Source organism: Lemur catta, chromosome 22, assembly GCF_020740605.2.
Source record: "Lemur catta isolate mLemCat1 chromosome 22, mLemCat1.pri, whole genome shotgun sequence".
Lineage (NCBI taxonomy): Eukaryota > Metazoa > Chordata > Mammalia > Primates > Lemuridae > Lemur > Lemur catta.
In genome coordinates, this window is record NC_059149.1 from 8797212 (window position 1) to 8817731 (window position 20520).

At 37.4% G+C, this 20520-nt stretch overlaps 1 protein-coding gene across 9 annotated transcripts in view; it reads left to right on the forward strand.

Annotated features, from left to right (window-relative positions):
* NSD3 (nuclear receptor binding SET domain protein 3) overlaps positions 1-20520 on the forward strand; it is a 98772-nt gene that overhangs the window by 41754 nt on the left and 36498 nt on the right. For 8 of the 9 annotated variants that reach the window (XM_045535874.1, XM_045535879.1, XM_045535880.1 and 5 more), the window contains 6 exons: positions 6186-6340; positions 8245-8760; positions 10466-10592; positions 15837-15937; positions 18062-18107; positions 19010-20249. In XM_045535874.1, the coding sequence (XP_045391830.1) occupies positions 6186-6340; positions 8245-8760; positions 10466-10592; positions 15837-15937; positions 18062-18107; positions 19010-19092 (1028 nt within the window). In that variant the 3' untranslated portion in view covers positions 19093-20249. Of the gene's footprint in view, positions 1-6185; positions 6341-8244; positions 8761-10465; positions 10593-15836; positions 15938-18061; positions 18108-19009; positions 20250-20520 lie in introns of those variants that run through there. The other variant, XM_045535883.1, reaches the window with a different exon arrangement.

Consider the following 20520-nt stretch of genomic DNA (forward strand, 5'->3'; position numbering starts at 1 on the left):
AGAATCCTACCTTAGGAATATTAATAAAAATTAAGAAAAGATGTATTCTAATTTTTCTCCTTTTTGGGGGGTTGCCTGAAGCATGATGTGGATTAGATTCCTGAGATTCTAGCACTTGGAACGGACTTGCTTAGTAGCCAAAGGAAGGCTTGAGCTTGGAGCTTTGCTTTGTGAACTCACTCTTGTCATGTGTTGAGCTCTTCATTGTCTGCGACAGCTTTGCACCTATTTCTTTTTCTTTCACCTTAAACTTTCTATCTTGGTCCTTGTTCACTGTTACGAAGGGGAAAAAGTGTCTACTTAAGTATGGCAAGTCAGATTTGTGACAGGTTCAGCCATATCTGTAATTCTTGTGCTACAAGCCAGGAAGCTGCCCTAGTCTAGAAGGCAATCTGGCCTGACCATCTTTAATCTTGTCAATGTCATGTGCTGATTAAACATTGGGAGACTGGAAGCATCAATGGGGCAGAAGTGAAAAAAACCAACATTGTTGAATGTCTGCTTTTGTGCAAGGTACTGTGTTAAGCAATTCTCTTATGTGTTTTCTTATGCAGTCCTCATAGCAGCAACACCATGAAGTAGTACTATTGTTATCCTATGTTTCTGATGAGTAGGGAGAGTCTCAAAGAAAAAATCCTATCTCATAACCTTTCTTTTTAAACACTACTTTATATTAGAGGGAAAGCAGTTAAATCCACCCAGTCATAATTTGCAGAGGTTGGGAGAGGCAGTCCTAGTTCCTTTATTTATGTAAGAAGGGTGTTGGACTACCAGTCTCTGAAGTGCCTTGCATCTTTAATAACTTGTGTTTCTACAAGTGGGGAAAGAAAAGACAAGGATTTTCCAGGAAGTCCATGCCTTCCTAAATAAAACAATTCGTGTCCATATCTGGGCCTCCAAAAGCATCCTTTTGAGATTATATAAAGAGTTTCAAATTTAATTACTTTATGGAAACCTGCTAATTTCAGCTTTTTTAGGAAATACAAATGGAAACACAATTTATGCCTCATCTGTATTTCAAAAGAAGTATTTAAATTTAGCTTTATTAATTAACCTAATCCAATCTGGTACCCCCTTGGCAATCTCTTTCTACTTTAGTGTTGGAAAGACTGATTTTGTTTATATTACTACCAGAAATATGAGAATTTAGATTAAAAAATGATGCACATTTTGATAAAAATTTAAAATAATCTTTCCACAGTAGTTTTTTTTAAAAAATAGCTTTATTAATATATAATTCCCATACGCAATTCAGTGATTTTTAGTACATTCACAGAGTTGTGTAACTATTACCACAATCTAATTTTAGATCATTGTCATTAACCCCCTCAAGAAAATCCTGTGTGCGTTCTCAGTCACTCCCCATGCCCAGCCCAGCCCGGAGCAGCCAGTCCCACTTTCTGTCTCTGGGGACCGGCCTGTTCATCTGACTGCGTTCACGTACCGCACTGTTGGTGAGGTTCCCACGTTAGCATGGATCAGCACTTTATCCCTTTTTATTGTCAGATAATAGTCTGTGGTATGACCGTGTAGTACACTTTTAAATGAAGTAGTTTTCTGACGGTTTTTCTGAAAACCAAAAAACACACCATAAAAATTTTCTTCATTATATTCCACACATGATGCCCATGAAACATTTGTGTTGCTTCTTTTTCTTTGTGTTTTTTTTTTGTTGTTGTTGTTGTTGTTTGTTTGTTTTGAGGAGGAAGGAAAGAGAAATTTTTATTACTTTGCTAGCAGAGGAGGAGGGTGGAGGCCCCTCTCTGAAATGCCATCGGCCTCCTCATGAGCAGAAATACAGAGCTTTGAAAGGATGGGTCCTCAACTTCAGGCAATTACTGTTCAGCTAAGTTGATGATTCTGATTGTCCCTTCTCAGCTGATGTGTTGCTTCTTGTCTAAGCTACTTTGTGAATTTTATCTTAATCACATATAGTGATCATTGGTTTCCATATTGTTATTAGTCAGTATTGCTGTTAGTCAAATTCTTGCCATTGGAAAATGTACCTAACAATTTTTCACACATGAAGCTGTAATAATTCTTTGTAAAAGCATACTGAGGCCGGGCATGGTGGCTCACGCCTGTAATCCTAGCCCTCTGGGAGGCTGAGGCGGGTGGATCACTCAAGGTCAGGGGTTTGAGACCAGCCTGAGCAAGACCGAGACCCTGTCTCTACTAAAAATAGAAAGAAATTATCTGGACGACTAAAAATATATAGAAAAAATTAGCCAAGCATGGTGGCGCATGCCTGTAGTCCCAGCTACTTGGGAGGCTGAGGCAGGAGGATTGCTTGAGCCCAGGAGTTTGAGGTTGCTGTGAGCGAGGCTGATGCCAAGGCACTCTAGCCTGGGCAACGGAGTGAGACTCTGTCTCAAAAAAAAAAAAAAACCATACTGAAAGGTGTTTGGATCACATTTCTATTTTAAGTTGTATTTTATTGTTTAGGTTTCATTTTACATTTAAAAGTTCAAAATTACGTGCTTTTTCTGCTTATAAAAAGATGACATGTCCATTAGGGGAAAGGTAAAGCTTTACAAAAATAGGCACGGTAGAGAGGGAAAGTTGGCATAGTCTCATCCTCCAGATATGTCACTGTTAATACTGTTAAAAGTTTGGTGGTAATTCTTTATCTTTATGCATATTGTGATTAGTAGATATATAAATAAAGATTTTTACTCAGAGTTTTGAATGGTATCATATGATACCTATTGTTATTTTTAACCTTAGCAATATTTTTTAAGTTTAGAACTAGAGGATTTTATCTTTCCATTATTTTTATTATATAAAAACATTTCCTCAACATTTTTTTTTTTTTTTTTTTGAGACAGAGTCTCACTTTGTTGCCCGGGCTAGAGTGAGTGCCGTGGCATCAGCCTCGCTCACAGCAACCTCAAACTCCTGGGCTCAAGCGATCCTCCTGCCTCAGCCTCCCCGGTAGCTGGGACTACAGGCATGCGCCACCATGCCCGGCTAATTTTTTTTCTATATATATTTTTAGTTGTCCAGATAATTTTTATTTCTATTTTTAGTAGAGACGGGGTCTCGCTCAGGCTGGTCTCGAACTCCTGACCTCCAGCAATCCACCCGCCTCGGCCTCCCAGAGGGCTAGGATTACAGACGTGAGCCACCGTGCCCAGCCCCTCAACATTTTTCTATTGAAAATTTAGCTCATTTATTCAGGGACAGATATGCTTGTTTCTTGATTTTTTGAATCTTTAGGTTGTTATTTCACTCTTTTTAAAAATTTTAAAAAATTAAGAAAAAATTTTTTTGGAGTCAAGGTCTTACTATTTTGCCCAGGCTGGTCAAAAATTGTTGGCCTCAAGCAATCCTCCCACCTGTCTCCCAAAGTGCTGGGATTGCAGGCGTGAGCCACTGCACCCAGCCTATTTCACTCTTATTTTATAGTTTTCCAGACAGCAGGAAACAAAGTGCTAACAAATAGGCCAATTGTTTGATTTGTTTCCTCTCTAGTAAGTTATTTAATGGAGGAAGATGTCGGAAATACAGACTTAAATGAGATTGTATTACCTGCGAGTTTCAGCTTTTATGTTTTTAACTATAAAGTCTTTGGGGATTATCTGTTTGCTTCTGAAGAAATAACTCTGGCTTTTGGAAGTGGAGTATGTACTGTGTTCTTTTAATCCTGCTTCCTGTACCCACTACCTGATCCTGCAAGCTCATCTATTAGTTTAGGTTATATTTCTGTTTTTCTCACCAAAAACACTTGGATTTTTGATAAACCTTCTTTGATGAATTAGATTTGTGCTTGGTTCTTCCTTCTCAGATTAGATGATGTGGAAATCTAAATTGTGTTTCTTCTCAGAGGCTATTTTACATATAAAGTTGTAATCTGGCTTCAAAGTATTAATAATTCCTTAATCTCCCATGAATGTCTAATAAAATTAAAATTTGTCAAGTCCAAGTTATATTTCAGATAACTAAGTCAGTTCAATTGAAGCCTATACTCAACATTTTTTTAATGAGGATCCTCTGTTGCCTTTCTTTCCCTACCTGAATTACCTTGGATTACCTGAGAACAGTTCCTACATTTCTCTGTTGACCTGAAACTTCTCTAGAGTAGTGTTTTTCAGACTATTTTTGATACAAGACCAGCTTTTATTTTTTTTTAACTTTTAGTCCACCATGGACCAATATTTCTGTAAAATACAATAAAATTTGATTATTAAAAAGGAAGCCCCCTTCCCCCAAAAATACATAGTATAAGACCGCTGATTGTGTATCTAGATGTCATGACAATGTTAAATTGATGGCAGAGCTTCTAAATGCTTGCTCTCTCAACTTCTGTACATATTTTGTCACAGACTGGCAAGTTGGTTGAACCGTGCTTTCAGAGTAGCACTGCTCTTGGGCAGAGGTCCCAGGTGTTTGCTCCCGGACCCCTTTTACTGTTAAAATTTGAGGGTTACAAAAAGCTTTTGTTTATATAGGTTATATATATTATTATTTATTTTAATTTAGAAATCTAAAGCTGAGAAAACTTTAAAATGTTTATTTTAAAATAATAACCCATTATATGCTATCAATAATATTTTTATGAAAAATAACTTTTCTCAAACAAATTAATGAGAAGAATGGTAGTGTTTTACATTTTTGCAAATCTCTTTAGTGTCTGGCTTAAATGAAGATGCTAGATTCTCGTATCTACTTCTGAATTCAGTCTGTTACGATTTGTTGCTTTGGTTGAAATATATGAAGATAAACCTGCCTCTTACAGATTTGTAGCTAGAAAAGAAGAGGATTTTAATAGCCTTTTCAGATAATTATGGATATTTTTCTTTGATATTACACGAAAACTTAACAAGTGGTGAGTTAGTTACAATGCAGACTCTGAAATATATCAATTAACTTTTTGTATTTTGTTACAATATACAGATACATTGATTCTATCTTGGGCTTTAAATGGATCTTGTACCTCGCATGATTTTGTGACATCATGCATTGGCCATTTAAAAACTATTGTTTTACTGAGTCATGCAGGTCTTTAAAATGTTAACACATTTCTTTATAGGTATTTTTAAAAATCATATTAGTTAATATTACAACTTATTTCATCAGAAAATGCTTTGATTATTGGGAAACTGACACACACGAGCAAATATTAATACAGATTTTCAAAAATTCTAATTTTGCTTGAAGATCACATTTTGTTATTAGAAAACAAATACTGTTGTGTTTTTGAGGAAAAAACTTTGTTCGTTTTTGAGGAAATATCTGCCATATACTCAAATTTGAATACTGATAGTTTTCTTTCAGTCATTCTTTCAAGTAAAAATGGTGCTCTATGAAAAGTGTTCAGTTTACCTTGCCACTCAGTCACACAAATTCTTCTCCCCAAGACACCCGTCATCCTTCACTATGCAGAAGTGTCTATACGTTCTTCCCATTTCATCACACAGAATGTCAAAGAGATATGTATTCAAGGCTCGAGATTTAGTGAAATCAATCATTTTTGCTGCTTCATCAAGTAAGTAAAACTGGCTTTTTTTTTTTTTTAACTGCCAGTGTATACCTGTGAAGAGTACGGTGACACTAGTGCAGTTCGGTGCACTCGCTTTGTCCATTCATGCTAAGATGCCAATAGTCTTATCTGTTGCTGCCTTTGCACTACTACATGCGAATGTCAACACAGTGAAAAAGACAAATAATATCTTGGTATTATAATGAAAATAGTTTTGACCTCACAGGATTCCAGAAAGAGTCTTAGGGACCTGTCCCCACTCCATCCCTGGGTCATACATATAACACAGTTTTACATAACTAGAAAAGCAACTGGACCAGCGCTTGGCTTGTAAAAGTCTAAGAAAACATGTTATGTACTTTTCAAAGAAAACATTGTTTATTTATACCGAGATTTGTTTGTAAAAAGATTTGAGTTAAGTAACAATACATTTTATGACCAAAGTAATAAATCTGAAAATGAGCAGAATTTTTGCTTTTCCTTCTCTTAAAACTTACTGTACTAATTTTAATCTTTGGGGTGATTTTTAACAGTAGTCCTTAGTTCTGTAATTGGTAGATACTAGGATATATCTTTGGACAATCCAAAACATACACATTTTAATGGGACTAATACTGAGGAACAAGGGTTAGATCCTCATTTTTGGCAAAGTATATGAGGATGATTATGTTCTGAAATGGTTAATAAGAATTTTTACTTACAGGTGCCCGGGAATACCATGTTCAATTTTTTAGCAACCAGCCAGAGAGAGCTTGGGTTCACGAAAAGCGGGTACGGGAGTATAAAGGCCATAAGCAGTATGAGGAATTACTGGCTGAGGCCACCAAACAAGCCAGCAATCACTCTGAGAAACAAAAGGTAACTAATATATGTTCATATTATTAATCTAGCATGGTTTTTAAGGGATTTAATAATTTAGAAGAATTTTTCATACTTGAATTCAGATGACTGTTAGCATCATTTTTCTTTCTTTAACTCCTTTAAAGCTTGGTTTTAGTCTTAATGATAGGTGATCAGTAAGTTTGTTAAGTACATCAGTAAGTTTTATATGTCATATAGACAACATATAGTGCTATTCGAAACTTCACCTGCTCAATACAATAGTGAATTCTGGTGTGAATGGAATTAATGTACGTAAGTCTAACATATGCTAGTGAAATATGGATTTTGCCAGGGATTTTTAGTCTTTTTCTATTTCAACATTTTCCTAAAATTTCTCTTTATTCTTATTTAGCAAAACTGTTTTATAAAAGTAAAGTTTTAAAAATACTTAGTGAGTACCTACTCTAAAACAGGTATTGTTTTAAGCATTTTGTATATGTTAATTCATTTAATCTTCATAACAATCTGTATGAGGTGGATACTATTATTCCTGTTTTTACAGATGAAGTAATTGAGGTGTAGAAAGCTTAAGTAACTGTTTCAACCAAGATTGAGCAAGTGATGGAATCAGGAAATATGTTTGATGTAGTGGCGGATGTTTTAGAATTTTGACATGAACTCTTTTTTTTGTTGTTGTTGAGACAGAGTCTCACTCTGTTGCCCAGGCTAGAGGGCTGTGGGATCGGCCTAGCTCACAGCAACCTCAAACTCCTGGGCTCAAGCGATCCTTCTGCCTCAGCCTCCCGAGTAGCTGGGACTACAGGCATGCGCCACCATTTTCTATATATATTTTTAGTTGTCCATATAATTTCTTTCTATTTTTAGTAGAGACAGGGTCTCGCTCTTGCTCAGGCTGGTCTCGAACTCCTGAGCTCAAACAATCCTCCCAGAGTGCTAGGATTACAAGCGTGAGCTAATGCGCCTGGCCAGACATGAACTCTTGATAATCTGGTTGAGATTTTAAACTCAACTAATTGTAGTGTGGGTCGCTTGTGATTCAGAAATTTGTCATTTTTACACTTACACTTAAAAGCTAAATTTTATGACAGGATTTTGATTAATTTTATCAGACTTACATTTTACAGATTTGTTTATCAGTATTTGACATATACTATGCTATCTCATAGTTTCATTAACTAATTTCTGGCTACCTTAGTCTAACCACCTGGATAATTCCTAATCGCTTTGGTCATCTCACCTTTATTCAGTTTACTTACCTTTCTTGCCAATACAAAGCCTTCTGATCAACTCTGAACCCAGAGACCTGTGGAAATGTGATTTAGGTTCATTTTTTTTCTCAGATATGCCTGCTGTCCTTTGTCTTGTCAGCTTTCATTTATTCCCTGGGGCTGTCTCCTTTCACTTCACTCTGTCCCTGTTTGCATTATCGTACAAGTTAGCAGCGTAATTTCAAATGTTGGTTCTCTGCCAGTGAGCTGTCTTAAGATCTCTGTAGCACCCCTGACTAATCCCCTACCCCTGTATATGGAGGGGAAATGGGAGATTTGGGGGTGTCATTTTTAATGTTAATCTTTTATTGGTCACTGAAAGTGATCATTTTTTTAATTGTTCTGCTCTTTTCCTTCATTATCGCGAGATTTTTATGATGTGAGAAGGATGACTCCCTCTTTGCGGGGCTTGTCCAGCAGAGTGATCACCAAAGGAAGGATATATGAAAGATTGTAGATCTTCATGTCATCTGATAGAGTAATACTAATTTATCAAAATTATGGAGTTAGAACATTCTGCTTATTACCAGAGAACCTGAAGCTGTTTATGTGTAACTGAGAAGATAACAGGATCACGTGGAAAATACATGTTGGTTTTAATGTACCTATTAGATTAAAGCATGTCCGATAATCCCTGTGTCTTTTTTAAAGATTCGGAAACCTCGGCCTCAGAGAGAACGTGCTCAATGGGATATTGGCATTGCCCATGCAGAGAAAGCATTGAAAATGACTCGAGAAGAAAGAATAGAACAGTATACCTTTATCTATATTGATAAACAGCCTGAAGAGTCTTTATCCCAAGCGAAAAAGAACGTTGCCTCCAAAGCCGAAGTTAAAAAAACCCGAAGACCAAGATCTGTGCTGAACGCTCAGTCAGAACAGACCAATGCCGGGGAGGTGGCCTCCTCACTGTCAAGTACTGAAATTCGGAGGCACAGCCAGAGGCGGCACACGAGTGTGGAAGAGGAAGAGTCACCTCCTGTTAAAATCGCCTGGAAAACGGCGGCAGCAAGGAAATCCTTGCCAGCTTCCATCACGATGCACAAGGGGAGCCTGGATTTGCAGAAGTGTAACATGTCTCCAGTTGTGAAAATTGAACAAGTGTTTGCGCTTCAGAATGCTACAGGGGATGGGAAATTTATCGATCAATTTGTTTATTCAACAAAGGTACCCCCTTTTTTCATGGTGTTTCTTGGGAGTGATATTTCAAAAGTAGTCAATCTTGGCATTTAAAAAAAAAACAACACAAGGGCACAATTTAAATGCCTTTATATGTTTGTATTCACTACATTTGAAACATACAGTTTACTCTGTGGATGAAAAAGGCTGTTTTTCTTCTTTTCCCCCCTCTCTTTTGTAATATTCCCATCTGCAATAGATTAATCTTGAGCTGTGCAGCCAGAATTGAGCTTAGCTCCCTAAAGTCATGGAAGAAATCTGGGCACTTTGCCTGTTTCTAGTTTGTATAGTTAGTTTTCTTAGTTGCAAAGTGTGCTTCTTATTAATATCTTCTTTGTCCGTTATCTGAATTAACCATTGTTATAAAAGCCACTGTAATAATTGTACCTGCTGACCTGTTTGGTTGCACCAGCAATTTCATTAGACTACTGTTGATTTGGGATACCTAACTGCATTTTGGGGCAATCCCAGAACTTTGTTCTGTAACAATTAGCTGTGGGGATAGTTTGGGCAGTGGGTGGAAATAGCCTCTACAAACCGAGTGCCTCCATCACTTTGCCCTGAGCCTCCATTTAGGTCACTTATACTTTAGGTTTAAGACTTTAAAATTCTTTCATAACATCCGTAATATTTATTCCATATAACTCTTCACCATCCTCCCCACCCACACCACAGTTTTGGGTTTGTGATTTCAGTTTAGTTGCGTCTTATGCATGTGTACTTTAAACAGAATTCTGTGCTTATGTTTTTCCTAACATAATCACATGTTCACTAAAATAATTAAATACAGGTATACCTCCTTGGTAAGAGGAGAGAGAAATGTTAAGGGTGCTCTATTAACCTGTTCCTGCCCATTGGTTCCACTGATCTCAGTAAGGCTAAGCTGTGTACAAAAATTTAAGTTGCCGCCCCCACTTGGTTCTCTTGATAGCAAATGACTATTTCATATCTTTTGAATAGCAAATGAATATTTTGCATCTTTTCTGAATGCAAATTGGCTTTATTCTTGGAGCTAGTTTTATCTGCTTCTAGATGCACAAATCAGACAGTCACGACCTCTCCAAAGAATGCCATTTAAAAGAAATTCAAGACAAAAACTGATCTTTTAAAAATGAAGGCTTTAAAAGCACACATATATTTATAAATCACTCCTTTACTTCTATTCCATTGCATTAAAAATACTTAAAATGAGACCTAAATTAATTATACCTGCCTTCTGTCTGCTCCAAATCACTTACTGGGTCACATTTTGGTCACTATCAATAACATATTTGTAAGGATCTAAGGATATTCTCATCTCTTAAAACATGTTTACATTTTTGTCTGTGTAATAGGGTGCTTTACAGAATCCAAACAACTAGAGTTCTCTTCCTGTGAGTAAAGGAAGAAACGATTCAGACCAGAAAACATTTTGTTTTTGACAGAAAATTGGGTGATACAGGTTTGGGTAAAATATAAATATCACCTGGACTTAGACAAATAGTGTTGTCCTCCACGTGATCTCATTGTACATTTTAGACCGTATCTTGATAACTTAATAAAATTGTTCTGCTAATAGTGAAGATAATAAATTAATTATAATCAAAGGCCGTATAAAATTTAGGCAAATTATGATCATGTAAAGCCATTTTTATAAGCGTATGATGCCATTTGCCTGATAATCACCTATTTTTTATTTTGCCTTATCTTAAAGGGAATTGGTAACAAAGCAGAAATAAGTGTCAGGGGGCAAGACAGACTTATAATTTCTACACCAAACCAGAGAAATGAAAAGCCAACACAGAATATATCGTCTCCTGAAGCAGCATCTGGTCCTACAGGTGGGTATGAAGAGTATATAGATCCATTGAGAAGTCATAGTTCCGTTCTGCTATAACATGGTAGCTGTGTTCCTAAGAAACTTTTAGTTATCAAAAGTAAATTATATTTTCAAGACTGAATTACAAAAGCAATTCTTTCTTTCTTTCTTTCTTTCTTTCTTTCTTTCTTTTTTTTTGAGACAGAGTCTCACAGCAACCTCAAACTGTTGGGCTCAAGCAATCCTCCTGCCTCAGCCTCCCCAGTAGCAGGGATTACAGGCATGCATCACCATGCCCAGCTAATTTTTTCTATATATTTTTAGTTGTCCAGATAATTTCTTTCTATTTTTTAGTAGAGACGGGATCTCGGTCTTGCTCAGGCTGGTCTCAAACTCCTGACCTCGAGCGATCCTCCCGCCTAGGCTTCCCGGAGTGCTAGGATTACAGGCGTGAGCCACCGCGCCCTGCCGCAATTATTTCAATAGGAAAGAATGAGTGAGGGACTAAAGAGCTTTATTCATGGTAAGTTATTTTTCCTACAGGAACTTAAATAATAGGAGGATTCTATAATTAAAAGAGTATAGATATAAAATCCATACATATCTGAGTAAATGTGCCATCTCTTTGCATGAGAATAACAGCTTTATTTTTCTAGTGCTATTAGTGCGCTCGTACCATTTCCTCCTTTACGCCTATTGGAAACCAACGGGCGGGTGCAGAGCGCTTTTCATTGTCCCCAGGTGTGCTAGATACTAGTAGCTGAGGGGCCTCAGGCCTGACTATCCTGATGTAACCTGTTCTCTGATTAACAGAGACCATGCATTGAAAATCAAGCTAGGTTATTCTTGCGTAAAGGAGAAGTGCCTATATTCAGTAAGTTTGTGCCTTTGAAATATTTAAAATAATTTTTTTCAGAGACTGACTTACTAAGGATTTTAGAGTTTTAATTGAATGTCTGATGGGTTTGGCTTATATAACAGTATTACACCAGTAGTGTTTCTGTAATACTACTTCATATAGCCATCAAGAAAGGAGTTAGGTATTAACCAGCTCGTTCATTTGGAATCTTAGTTTAGAAGAAAGGAGTTTGTTTCATTTTGTTCTTTTAAAATTTTTTTGGCATCTAAGAAATGACTGTAATAGAAAAAAAAGACAAACTGTTTTCTGTCCTACTACACTGTCACCATTGAACACACTTCTTAACCCAGATTTGTGGGTTTTTTCCCCACACTGACCAATTCTCCAACACCAGCTGGGTCCTGCGATTAATTCACTTCTCCCACTTCCTACCTGGAGTTAGAGTCAGATCCCTCTGAGTAAGAGCTCAGTCCCATGAGACTGCCTCCACTGGAGATGCCTCTTGCAACTGACCAGGTTTCAATTGCGGGTTCTCACAACCTCCTCCTTGGGTTCAATCATTTGCCAGAGCAATTCAAAGAACTCAGGAACACGCTTTGCTTTTATTAGCCAGTTTATTATAAAGCGTATGACAAAGGATACAGATGAACAGCCAGATGGAAGAGGTGCACAGGAAAAGGGTTGCAAAGTTTCCATGGCCTGCCTGGGCACACTGCCCTCCAGGCACCTCACATGTTCAGTGATCCAGAAATTCTCCAAACCCTATAGTTTAGGGGTTTTCATGGAGGCTTTATCATGTAGACATGACCAATTATTAACTCAGTCTCTAGCCCCTAGCCCCTTCTCAGAGGATAGAGGTGGGTGGAGCTGAAAGTATCTAGTCATGGCTTGGTCTTTCTGGTGACCATCCTGCATCCAGAAGCCCACCAAGAATTGCCTCATTAGAACAAAAGACACTCCTATCACCCAGGAAGTTCCAAGGGAATAGGAGTTCCGTGTCAGGAACCAGGGTCAAAGACCAAATATTAGAACAAAAGATACACTGAGCACCCATACCACTCAGAAAATTACGAGGGTTTTAGGTGTTCTGTGCTATTATCTAGGGACAGAGAGCAAATATATATTTTTTTATTATATCACAAGATCATAGTGACCAAAATGACTTTGGATGGATCAAAGTCGTAAGACCTGAGCACACACCTATAGCCCCAGCTACCTAAGAGGCTGAGGCAGGAGGATCATTTCAGCCCAGGAGTTTGAGGCTGCAGTGAGCTATGATTGCACCACTACACTCCAGCCTGGGCAACAGAGCAAGACTCATCTCTTTAAAAAAAAAAAGACCTAAAGTGGTAATCTTGAATCAATAGTAACTCAGGCAAACCTGTGATTAAGTGGCATGAAGGGGTAAATATTATTGTAAGGGAAATTTAAGTCAGATTTTAATTATTAAAAAAACAAAATAAAAACAGTCACTACTCAGAAAAGGACTTGGGCTAGCTTTCTTGAAAGGAAAATGATGGGGGCTGTAGCACGGGGGGTGGGGGCAGCAGAGCTGGGGCACATGCTGAATGGGGCACGTGGAACAGCAGGAAGCTGAATTAAAGAAAAGAGGGAGCAGCAAAGTCCAGACCAGAAATCACGACTTGTATCATTTCAAAATACTGCACAAAAAGATGCAATTATAGAGTTGAAGGAATGGACTTAGAAGATTTTGCATTAATTAGCCATAATTGAAAATATTGTTCCCCTATTTGAATATTAAAAGAATGTTTTGGCCTCAGCCTTCCATAGCTAGGTATATCAGTTTTGTTATCTCTCTTTACACTAAATTGTTAGTGATTTGTCTGAATTTAAGAGGGATACCTAGACTACGTGGGTCTTTACTTAAACATCTACAGTCTCTTAACCAGAGAGAAAGTAAAATCTTCATATAATATTAGACTAATCTGAACTCAAATATTATGCTTTTATTTTTAATAGAGCTTATTTTTTTTCCTTCCCCTTAGCTACTGAGCATTTTAGTTTCATGTAGCCTTTTCATGGTTAAGATTTAAGATCTGGCCGAGCATGGTGGCTCACACCTGTAATCCTAGCACTCTGGGAAGCCGAGGTGGGAGGATTGCTCGAGATCAGGAGTTTGAGACCAGCCTGAGCAAGATCCGAGACCCCGTCTTTACTAAAAAATAGAAAGAAATTATATGGATAACTAAAAATATATAGAAAACATTAGCCGGGCATGGTGGCACATGCCTGTAGTCTCAGCTACTTGGGAGGCTGAGGCAAGAGGATTGCTTGAGCCCAGGAGTTTGAGGTTGCTGTGAGCTAGGCTGACGCCATGGCACTCTAGCCAGGGCAACAGAGCGAGACTCTGTCTCAGGAAAAAAAAAAAAAAATGAAAAAAAAAAAAAAGATTTCAGATCTGCTATGAAATTTTACTTTCTTTTTCTTTTTTTAACTGGAAGGTTATAATTCTTCATATCTGGAAAAAGGCAGTCTGGTTTCTTCCGTTGGCAGGCACATATAATTTAGGTTGTAAATTAAGACTGGAAACTTAATGCAGGGCTGGGTACTCTAAAGCTTTGACCTTGGTTTAAGTTTAGTTATCAGCTCTTGGTTAAAAGCATATTTTGTCTTCTTAAATGACCATTTTGCTTTTTGTGAAAATAGCTTCAAAAGTAGTTGACAAGTCAGAAAGGAGACTTGTTCTCCCTTCAGAAATCAATCGCATCATCCTCTTAGCTGGTGTTAACTGCTTAAGGAAAATTCTTGAGCCTTTTCTTGGTAAATTTAGGAGATACGTACTATGTGGCATGGCCACATTTCTGTGGTTTGAAGAATTATATTTGCATTCACACTAGATTTCTAAGCTATTTTCCAAACCTAGAAATGCTCACTTTTCTTTCTTAGAACATGAACATAATACCTTTTAGTGGTTTTAAATGTGTATGTTTTTTGAGTAACCTTCAGAGTAATTTTAAGTCATGTTGCCTTATCCTCTGTAAGACAGTGGATCAAATCTCTGCGCTTCGTGGTACAGTTATATTGTCATCCTCAATACAAGTAAAGATTTTTTGTTTATTTTTAAGTAATTCCATTTTCATTTTTGTCTTCCCCGATAGTACTTGAATACTGATGATTATACTAAAGTCTAGATCTCTGGGATCCTCAGGTTGGCCTAGGAGGATAGAATACCTGTCGTCTTAGTAAAGGTTTTCATTAGTCTGAGGATAAGAGTGAGTAAAGGAAGGAACCAGCACCTTTATTGGTGACTTCTGTGCTATAAATTGATTAGCCAGAGCTCCAAAACAATATATTACCATCAAACTACTCTTTCCCTGAAAACAAACTAGTGAGATCCTTCTTTCTTTTGGCTTTGAACTAAGGTAAGGCAAGCCATTTACACACAGCCAAGAGCAATGAAACCAGAAAATAGGAAGGTTATATGGAAGGCTTTATTGAAGTAGCTTCTGTCTGATTTTATGGGCGGTCTTAATAGCTTCTTCCTGTGGCAAGTGAGAGGTGGTCTTATTTAAGAAGGACCATTTAGGTAGTTCAGGCGCTGAAACCACAGAGAACAGCCCGCACTTGCAGGCGTCATTCCTTCTCAGGGTCACAGAACGAAATCGTCCCTTAGTGTTCTTTGAAGTTGCGGTCTTCAATCTTAGTTTTATCCTTTCCAAAAATGGGGTCCATGTGAGTTTTCTCCCATTTGCTTTTAAAGAATTGTACTCTTTAAAAATCTTAATAGTGTCTTATTTTGCCATTTAACATGAAGAGGCTTGATTATTCATTTCAATTAGTTTTCCATGACTGATTATTTCTTAAGTATAACAAGTCCTTTGATAGTCAAATTAATGATTAAGTTTTGGTCACATTTCTGTGCTTTTCTTACTTTGGTTGTTAATAAAAATAGCAAATTTTATATAAGTGCACCAAGCACTATTAACCATTTTACATATAGAATTAGTCAAACTTACTTATTAAAATGTAAAATGTTATGCCGATTGTATTTTAAACCAGTAATTCCTAATGTCAGCTAGGTAATGAAGTCATTTTTACCCATCCCTTCACTCCCTTCATCCCCTTAATTATACGTACCTAAGCATGTTTACTTGCGTTTAAAACTAAACTATGTCTCTCCCGTTTTAGTTTGACTTTATAAATTATAAAAATCTTATCCCCCTTTATTTGTATAATTTAGTATCCTGTGTCTCAGCTCATCAGCCTTTACAATTTGATCTATTAAAGAATTTATGTGCTCCCAAGTATTTAACAGCTTTCTAATGATTTACTATTAAAATTCTAAAAGTAGCTAAGAAGAGCAAGGAATTTGGTCAAATCTTAATTACATAAATGTCAAGGTATCCTTAAACAAATTTTTGTTTGTTTGTTTAAATCATCTCTTAGGCTCAGCAGAAAAGAAGCAACAGAGAAGATCAATTAGAACTCGTTCTGAATCAGAGAAATCCACTGAGGTTGTGCCAAAGAAGAAGATCAAAAAGGAGCAGGTTGGCTTCCTACATGTAGAGAGTTAAAACATTGTATTTGTAAATGTTGTGGCTTCTGTTGGTATCCTAAAAGAAAGAGAAGCTGTCCCCACACTGGGTTTCCTTTCTGGACTATCTTACGCTCCCGTCCTGGAGGGTTGCGGTGCCCAATTCTGGTAGAGCCATCCTGTGATTCTGCTTCAGGCATTTTCACAGACAACAGCCAGGCTTCAGGAGCTGGGAAGCCAGGGGTGCAAGACTCTTAAATAATCCTTCACATTTATTTTGAAATTTCTGTTATGGGCAAAATGATTTCATGTTTTTATGATTTTTATTTGGAACCATTATTGAGTTCCTTTTTTTTTTTAATTTTGATTTTTGGTTTAAGCTGCTGGTATGTATTGTTTTTATTTTTAAACCAATCATATTAATTTAATTTATATTCTTATATTTAAGAAGCAGATAATCATAGATGATCTGGTTTTTCTGTTAATATCACAGATTTTTTGGAATGTTATTTTCCCAGTGGAGTGGCACTCACCTGATACCAGGTTGTCAGATAAACAATGTTTAAATAAAAAAGGTAGGGAGTGCATTCTGACTGAAGTGTATTAATCCAGTGTAATCAATGTAGTAGTACACATGTTAAATGACCTTTTTCAAAGAAATTTTTAGAAACTATTCTCCTTTAAGCTCACAATCAGATTCTTTTCCTAATTATTTTAAAGTGAAATGATATCCATTTTTGCAGCCTAGATACCTGCTATTAAAACAGATTCTGAATAGAATTAGTTCCAATAAGTTTTATATTTTTAAAACCATTTAATATGGAAGAACATGGACTTTTCTATTAAAATATTTCCTTTAAAATTTTAAACTTCCAAATTTAAAATCTAACTTTGTGGGTGCTCTATGGTATTGCCAAGCATGTAAGACAAATTTTCCAGAATATTTAACTAAAATTTAAGTAATATACTAATTTGTCATTCATTTATCATGTTAACTTTCATACTTAGGAAATTATATTCCAAAAAATCTTTCTAAGCTCTTGCAAATCTGCAGTATTCATTACCAAGATGAAGTTGTGATTTTTGCCAGCTGGTTCCCAAATTCAATCTGTGACCAGTCAGTTTAAAATTAATAAGCAGAATGAGTACAAAAAATGGGACAAATTGTTAATGCCACTGTGTTATAGCTAGTAGTAGAATAATGCCAGTGATTGTTTAGAAGATTTTATATTTGTATTACTAATTGTATCTTATAAAAGCGTTTCTGTTGTATGTTTTTTTACCTGTTGTAAAAAAAATAAAAAATTTTTTTAAAAAGCTTAGAACAATCCTTAAATATTTACAAAGTGTGTTTCAACATGCATATTTCACCACATCTTAAAAAAACATGAAATTCAATTCATAGCTTAAACAGGAACTCCACCAAACAGCATCCTTTCTCTAATTCCAATGGTTCAATCCTCAAATTACCACGTGTTTTACATATACATTGGCAGAATAACTTCTGATCTCGCTCTCCTAATGTAGGATCAAGACACTGTTCATAAGACACTCAAGAAAGTGCTTTTGCAATATCACAAACTTATTTTCCTTAAGTTTGTACTAGCAGCAAAAGTATTGAGCTTGCAGCTGTATGGAGCCCTGTAGCACTCTCTACAGAGAGGGTCCTGATTCCCAGCAACTTAGCTGTGAGTGCAGGCGCGGAAGGGTCTTAAAGTGGCGTGAGTTACATTAACCTGAGTATCATAGTAAGTAAAAATTTATCCTAACGTCTTTGGGGCGGGAGGGGTTTATAGCAACACTGGGGCTGGTTGCAGAAACAACCCCTCTCCTGCCTCCCAGACACTGAGGAAAGTATTCCTGTTCTCTTCATATACCAAGGGAGTGGTGGGCAAAGTCTTCGCTAGAGAGCATGTGGCTGTGTGTTGTCACTTGGTATTCAGCACAGGCAGCTAGGATTTACACCCTCCCTGACCTTGAGACAGAGAACTTTACCCAGAAGATGGGACTGAGTTCAGATTTCAGATACATTAATCACTCATCATTACTTAGATTTATGAAAGTATTTTTTTCTCTCTGTTAATAATTAAAAGTGTAAAAAATTCCTTGTTAATGCCGTGTTTTTCTGTCCAAACAGGTTGAAACAGTTCCTCAGGCTACCGTGAAGACTGGATTACAGAAAGGTGAGTTCATATTATTATGTTGCTTTGCAATTCCTTGATTAAAACCAATTTTTAAGAATTACTTATTTGTACTTCATGTATTTTTGTCTGTCTCTGTAAATCATTGTTGTTGCTCTTCAGTGTGAAATTGCAGTATTCCCCGGTGTTTGTGTGTGTGTGTGTGTGTGTGTGTGTGTGTGACTTTTAGAGTTGATCTTACTCTTACGAAAAGTAAGTCTCTTATGAAAAGTGAAAAGTCTTATTTGTTTTGGTAAATTGGAGAACACCACGTAGACTTGATACTGTTTCCAACTTTTCTCCATAAGATTCTGGGGTTTCACTGGCTTATAAACTAGGGATGTGACGAATCCACTTTTTTAGGTATTCGACTGAATACCGAATAGTAGCTATTAATGTTTGTCAAACATGGACTATGACAAATCAGACAAGACAACCTGATTGAAAAAATCTTGCCACATTTATTTTTACAGTGCTGTAAAATCTTTTTTTGTAAATTAAAAATGGTTCATAGCATATTTATGGCCACTATTAGATGACCTTATGTGAATCTATTTGAGATATGCACAAAGTTTAAGAAACCTTAAACTTATATCTGTATTTTCTGTGTGCAATTTGACTACAGTACAAACTCCATAGCATGATTCGTGCGTTTTTGGTGAGCTCAAACTGTATTTATACCTGTAGTTTACTCTGGGCAAATTGCATTATTTAAAAAAAAAAATAAAACACCAGCCTCTCTGCATTCTCGGGGAGAAGTCTGCAGCGATGGTCTCCGTGGAGATCCTCAGCAGAACTGAACAGCCTCTCGGAGGGAACACTGCTTGGCGGAGCTCCAAGAAAAGGCATCGCGATCGCTGCGAGATTAGGAGGCCTGATTGCGTTGTGTTTCCACCATTCCACAGGGTCGGCGGACCGGGGAGTGCAGGGCTCTGTCAGATTCAGTGACAGCTCCGTCTCCGCAGCGATTGAGGAAACTGTGGACTGAGATTCCTGTACAATTTCATCCCAGAAACTCCAGACTTGTAGTCTCCATGCAAGATTTCTTTGTCGGCTGCTTGATAAACAGTTTCTTTGTTTTCGATTTTGATTTTGCCAGTCGTCATTATTGGCATTTTCCTGCCTGGTTTCTTCTTCAAGACTCTGAACAGTTGCTTTAACATTCAAATGATTTTTTGTTTTTTTGGTCTGAGCTGGATGGGTACAGCTTTTAAATCATGGGTCCAGCCTAAAAACCACCGTTTATCTTACACTGATCAATTTCAACATGGACTGTTTTTGGTTTTTTGTTTTTAAATAAAGCATCATTAATGCACATCTGCAGGGTTTTGCCAAACAGCCCAACTGTATACATTACAATCATTAAAAGCTTTTTTTTAAATATTGGTGCCGTTGTCATGGAGAACAGCATGACAGCTGCCTTTGGCAGTCTGTCATTTTTCTAGCATTTTCAGAAACTCATCGGAAATGGCGGTACCTGTGTTTCCCTTCGAAAGCCTCTCAGTACAGCACTCCTGTCCTCTGTTAAACTCCTTGTTAATCCAGTGATCTTTTAGGCCAAGGAAATACTTTGTGGTGGTGTCCTGGGTCCATACACCAGCAATGAAGGAGATAGATTTGTGTACTTGTGTTTTTAAATCAGCATTAACGTGGGCAGGCACCCTCATGTATAGATGTCAGGAAACATTCAGTGAAAACCTTGTAGGATGGGATGTGATAACGAGGTTCCAGCCATCTGAGCGGTCTCACGAGGCCCACAGCCTCCAGCACGGACCGTGGCCGTGCACCAAGTGCTGCTCTCGCCTGGCCGGTCTCGGATCTTCCCGGCCGCAGGAGACTTGTTTCTCCGTGGCCTCTTCTGGACTGCACCCTCCACCATAGCTTGCTGGGCTGATCTAGATGTCTGTTTGTTGTATGGAAATTTTGGGGGAAAAAAATCCAAAACACAAACTGTGGGTTGAAATATTAACCGTCTCCTTGGTTCCTTGGTATTCACCGTGCCTGACGTGCACATTTCATCGCGGCTGTTTGTGTATAGCCTATACTGCATTAGCCCAAGAGATTGTTGCTTTGTAACTTTTTGCACTATTGTTTTGGCTGGATTTGTATTACACACAGTTTTAAAAAAAAAAAAATTCCACACTACTCTCTGCCTTTTTTTTCCATCTTTATTCCTTCCCGCACAAATTCCACATAGAGGCCTCCCGTCCAGCCCTACGTGATCTGGCTGCACGTGAACACTGATTGTCCGGTTACAGCCCTCGCAGTGCGCCTTCTAAATGGCGTGACATATGTCGCTGTGCCGCAGCACTTGTTCATGGTCACAATAAATGCCACTTCACCAAGGAAGTCTCAGATGAACAATTATGAACATCCAAAATTTATTTGGGGGGCAATGATCAACTGAATTGCAAAA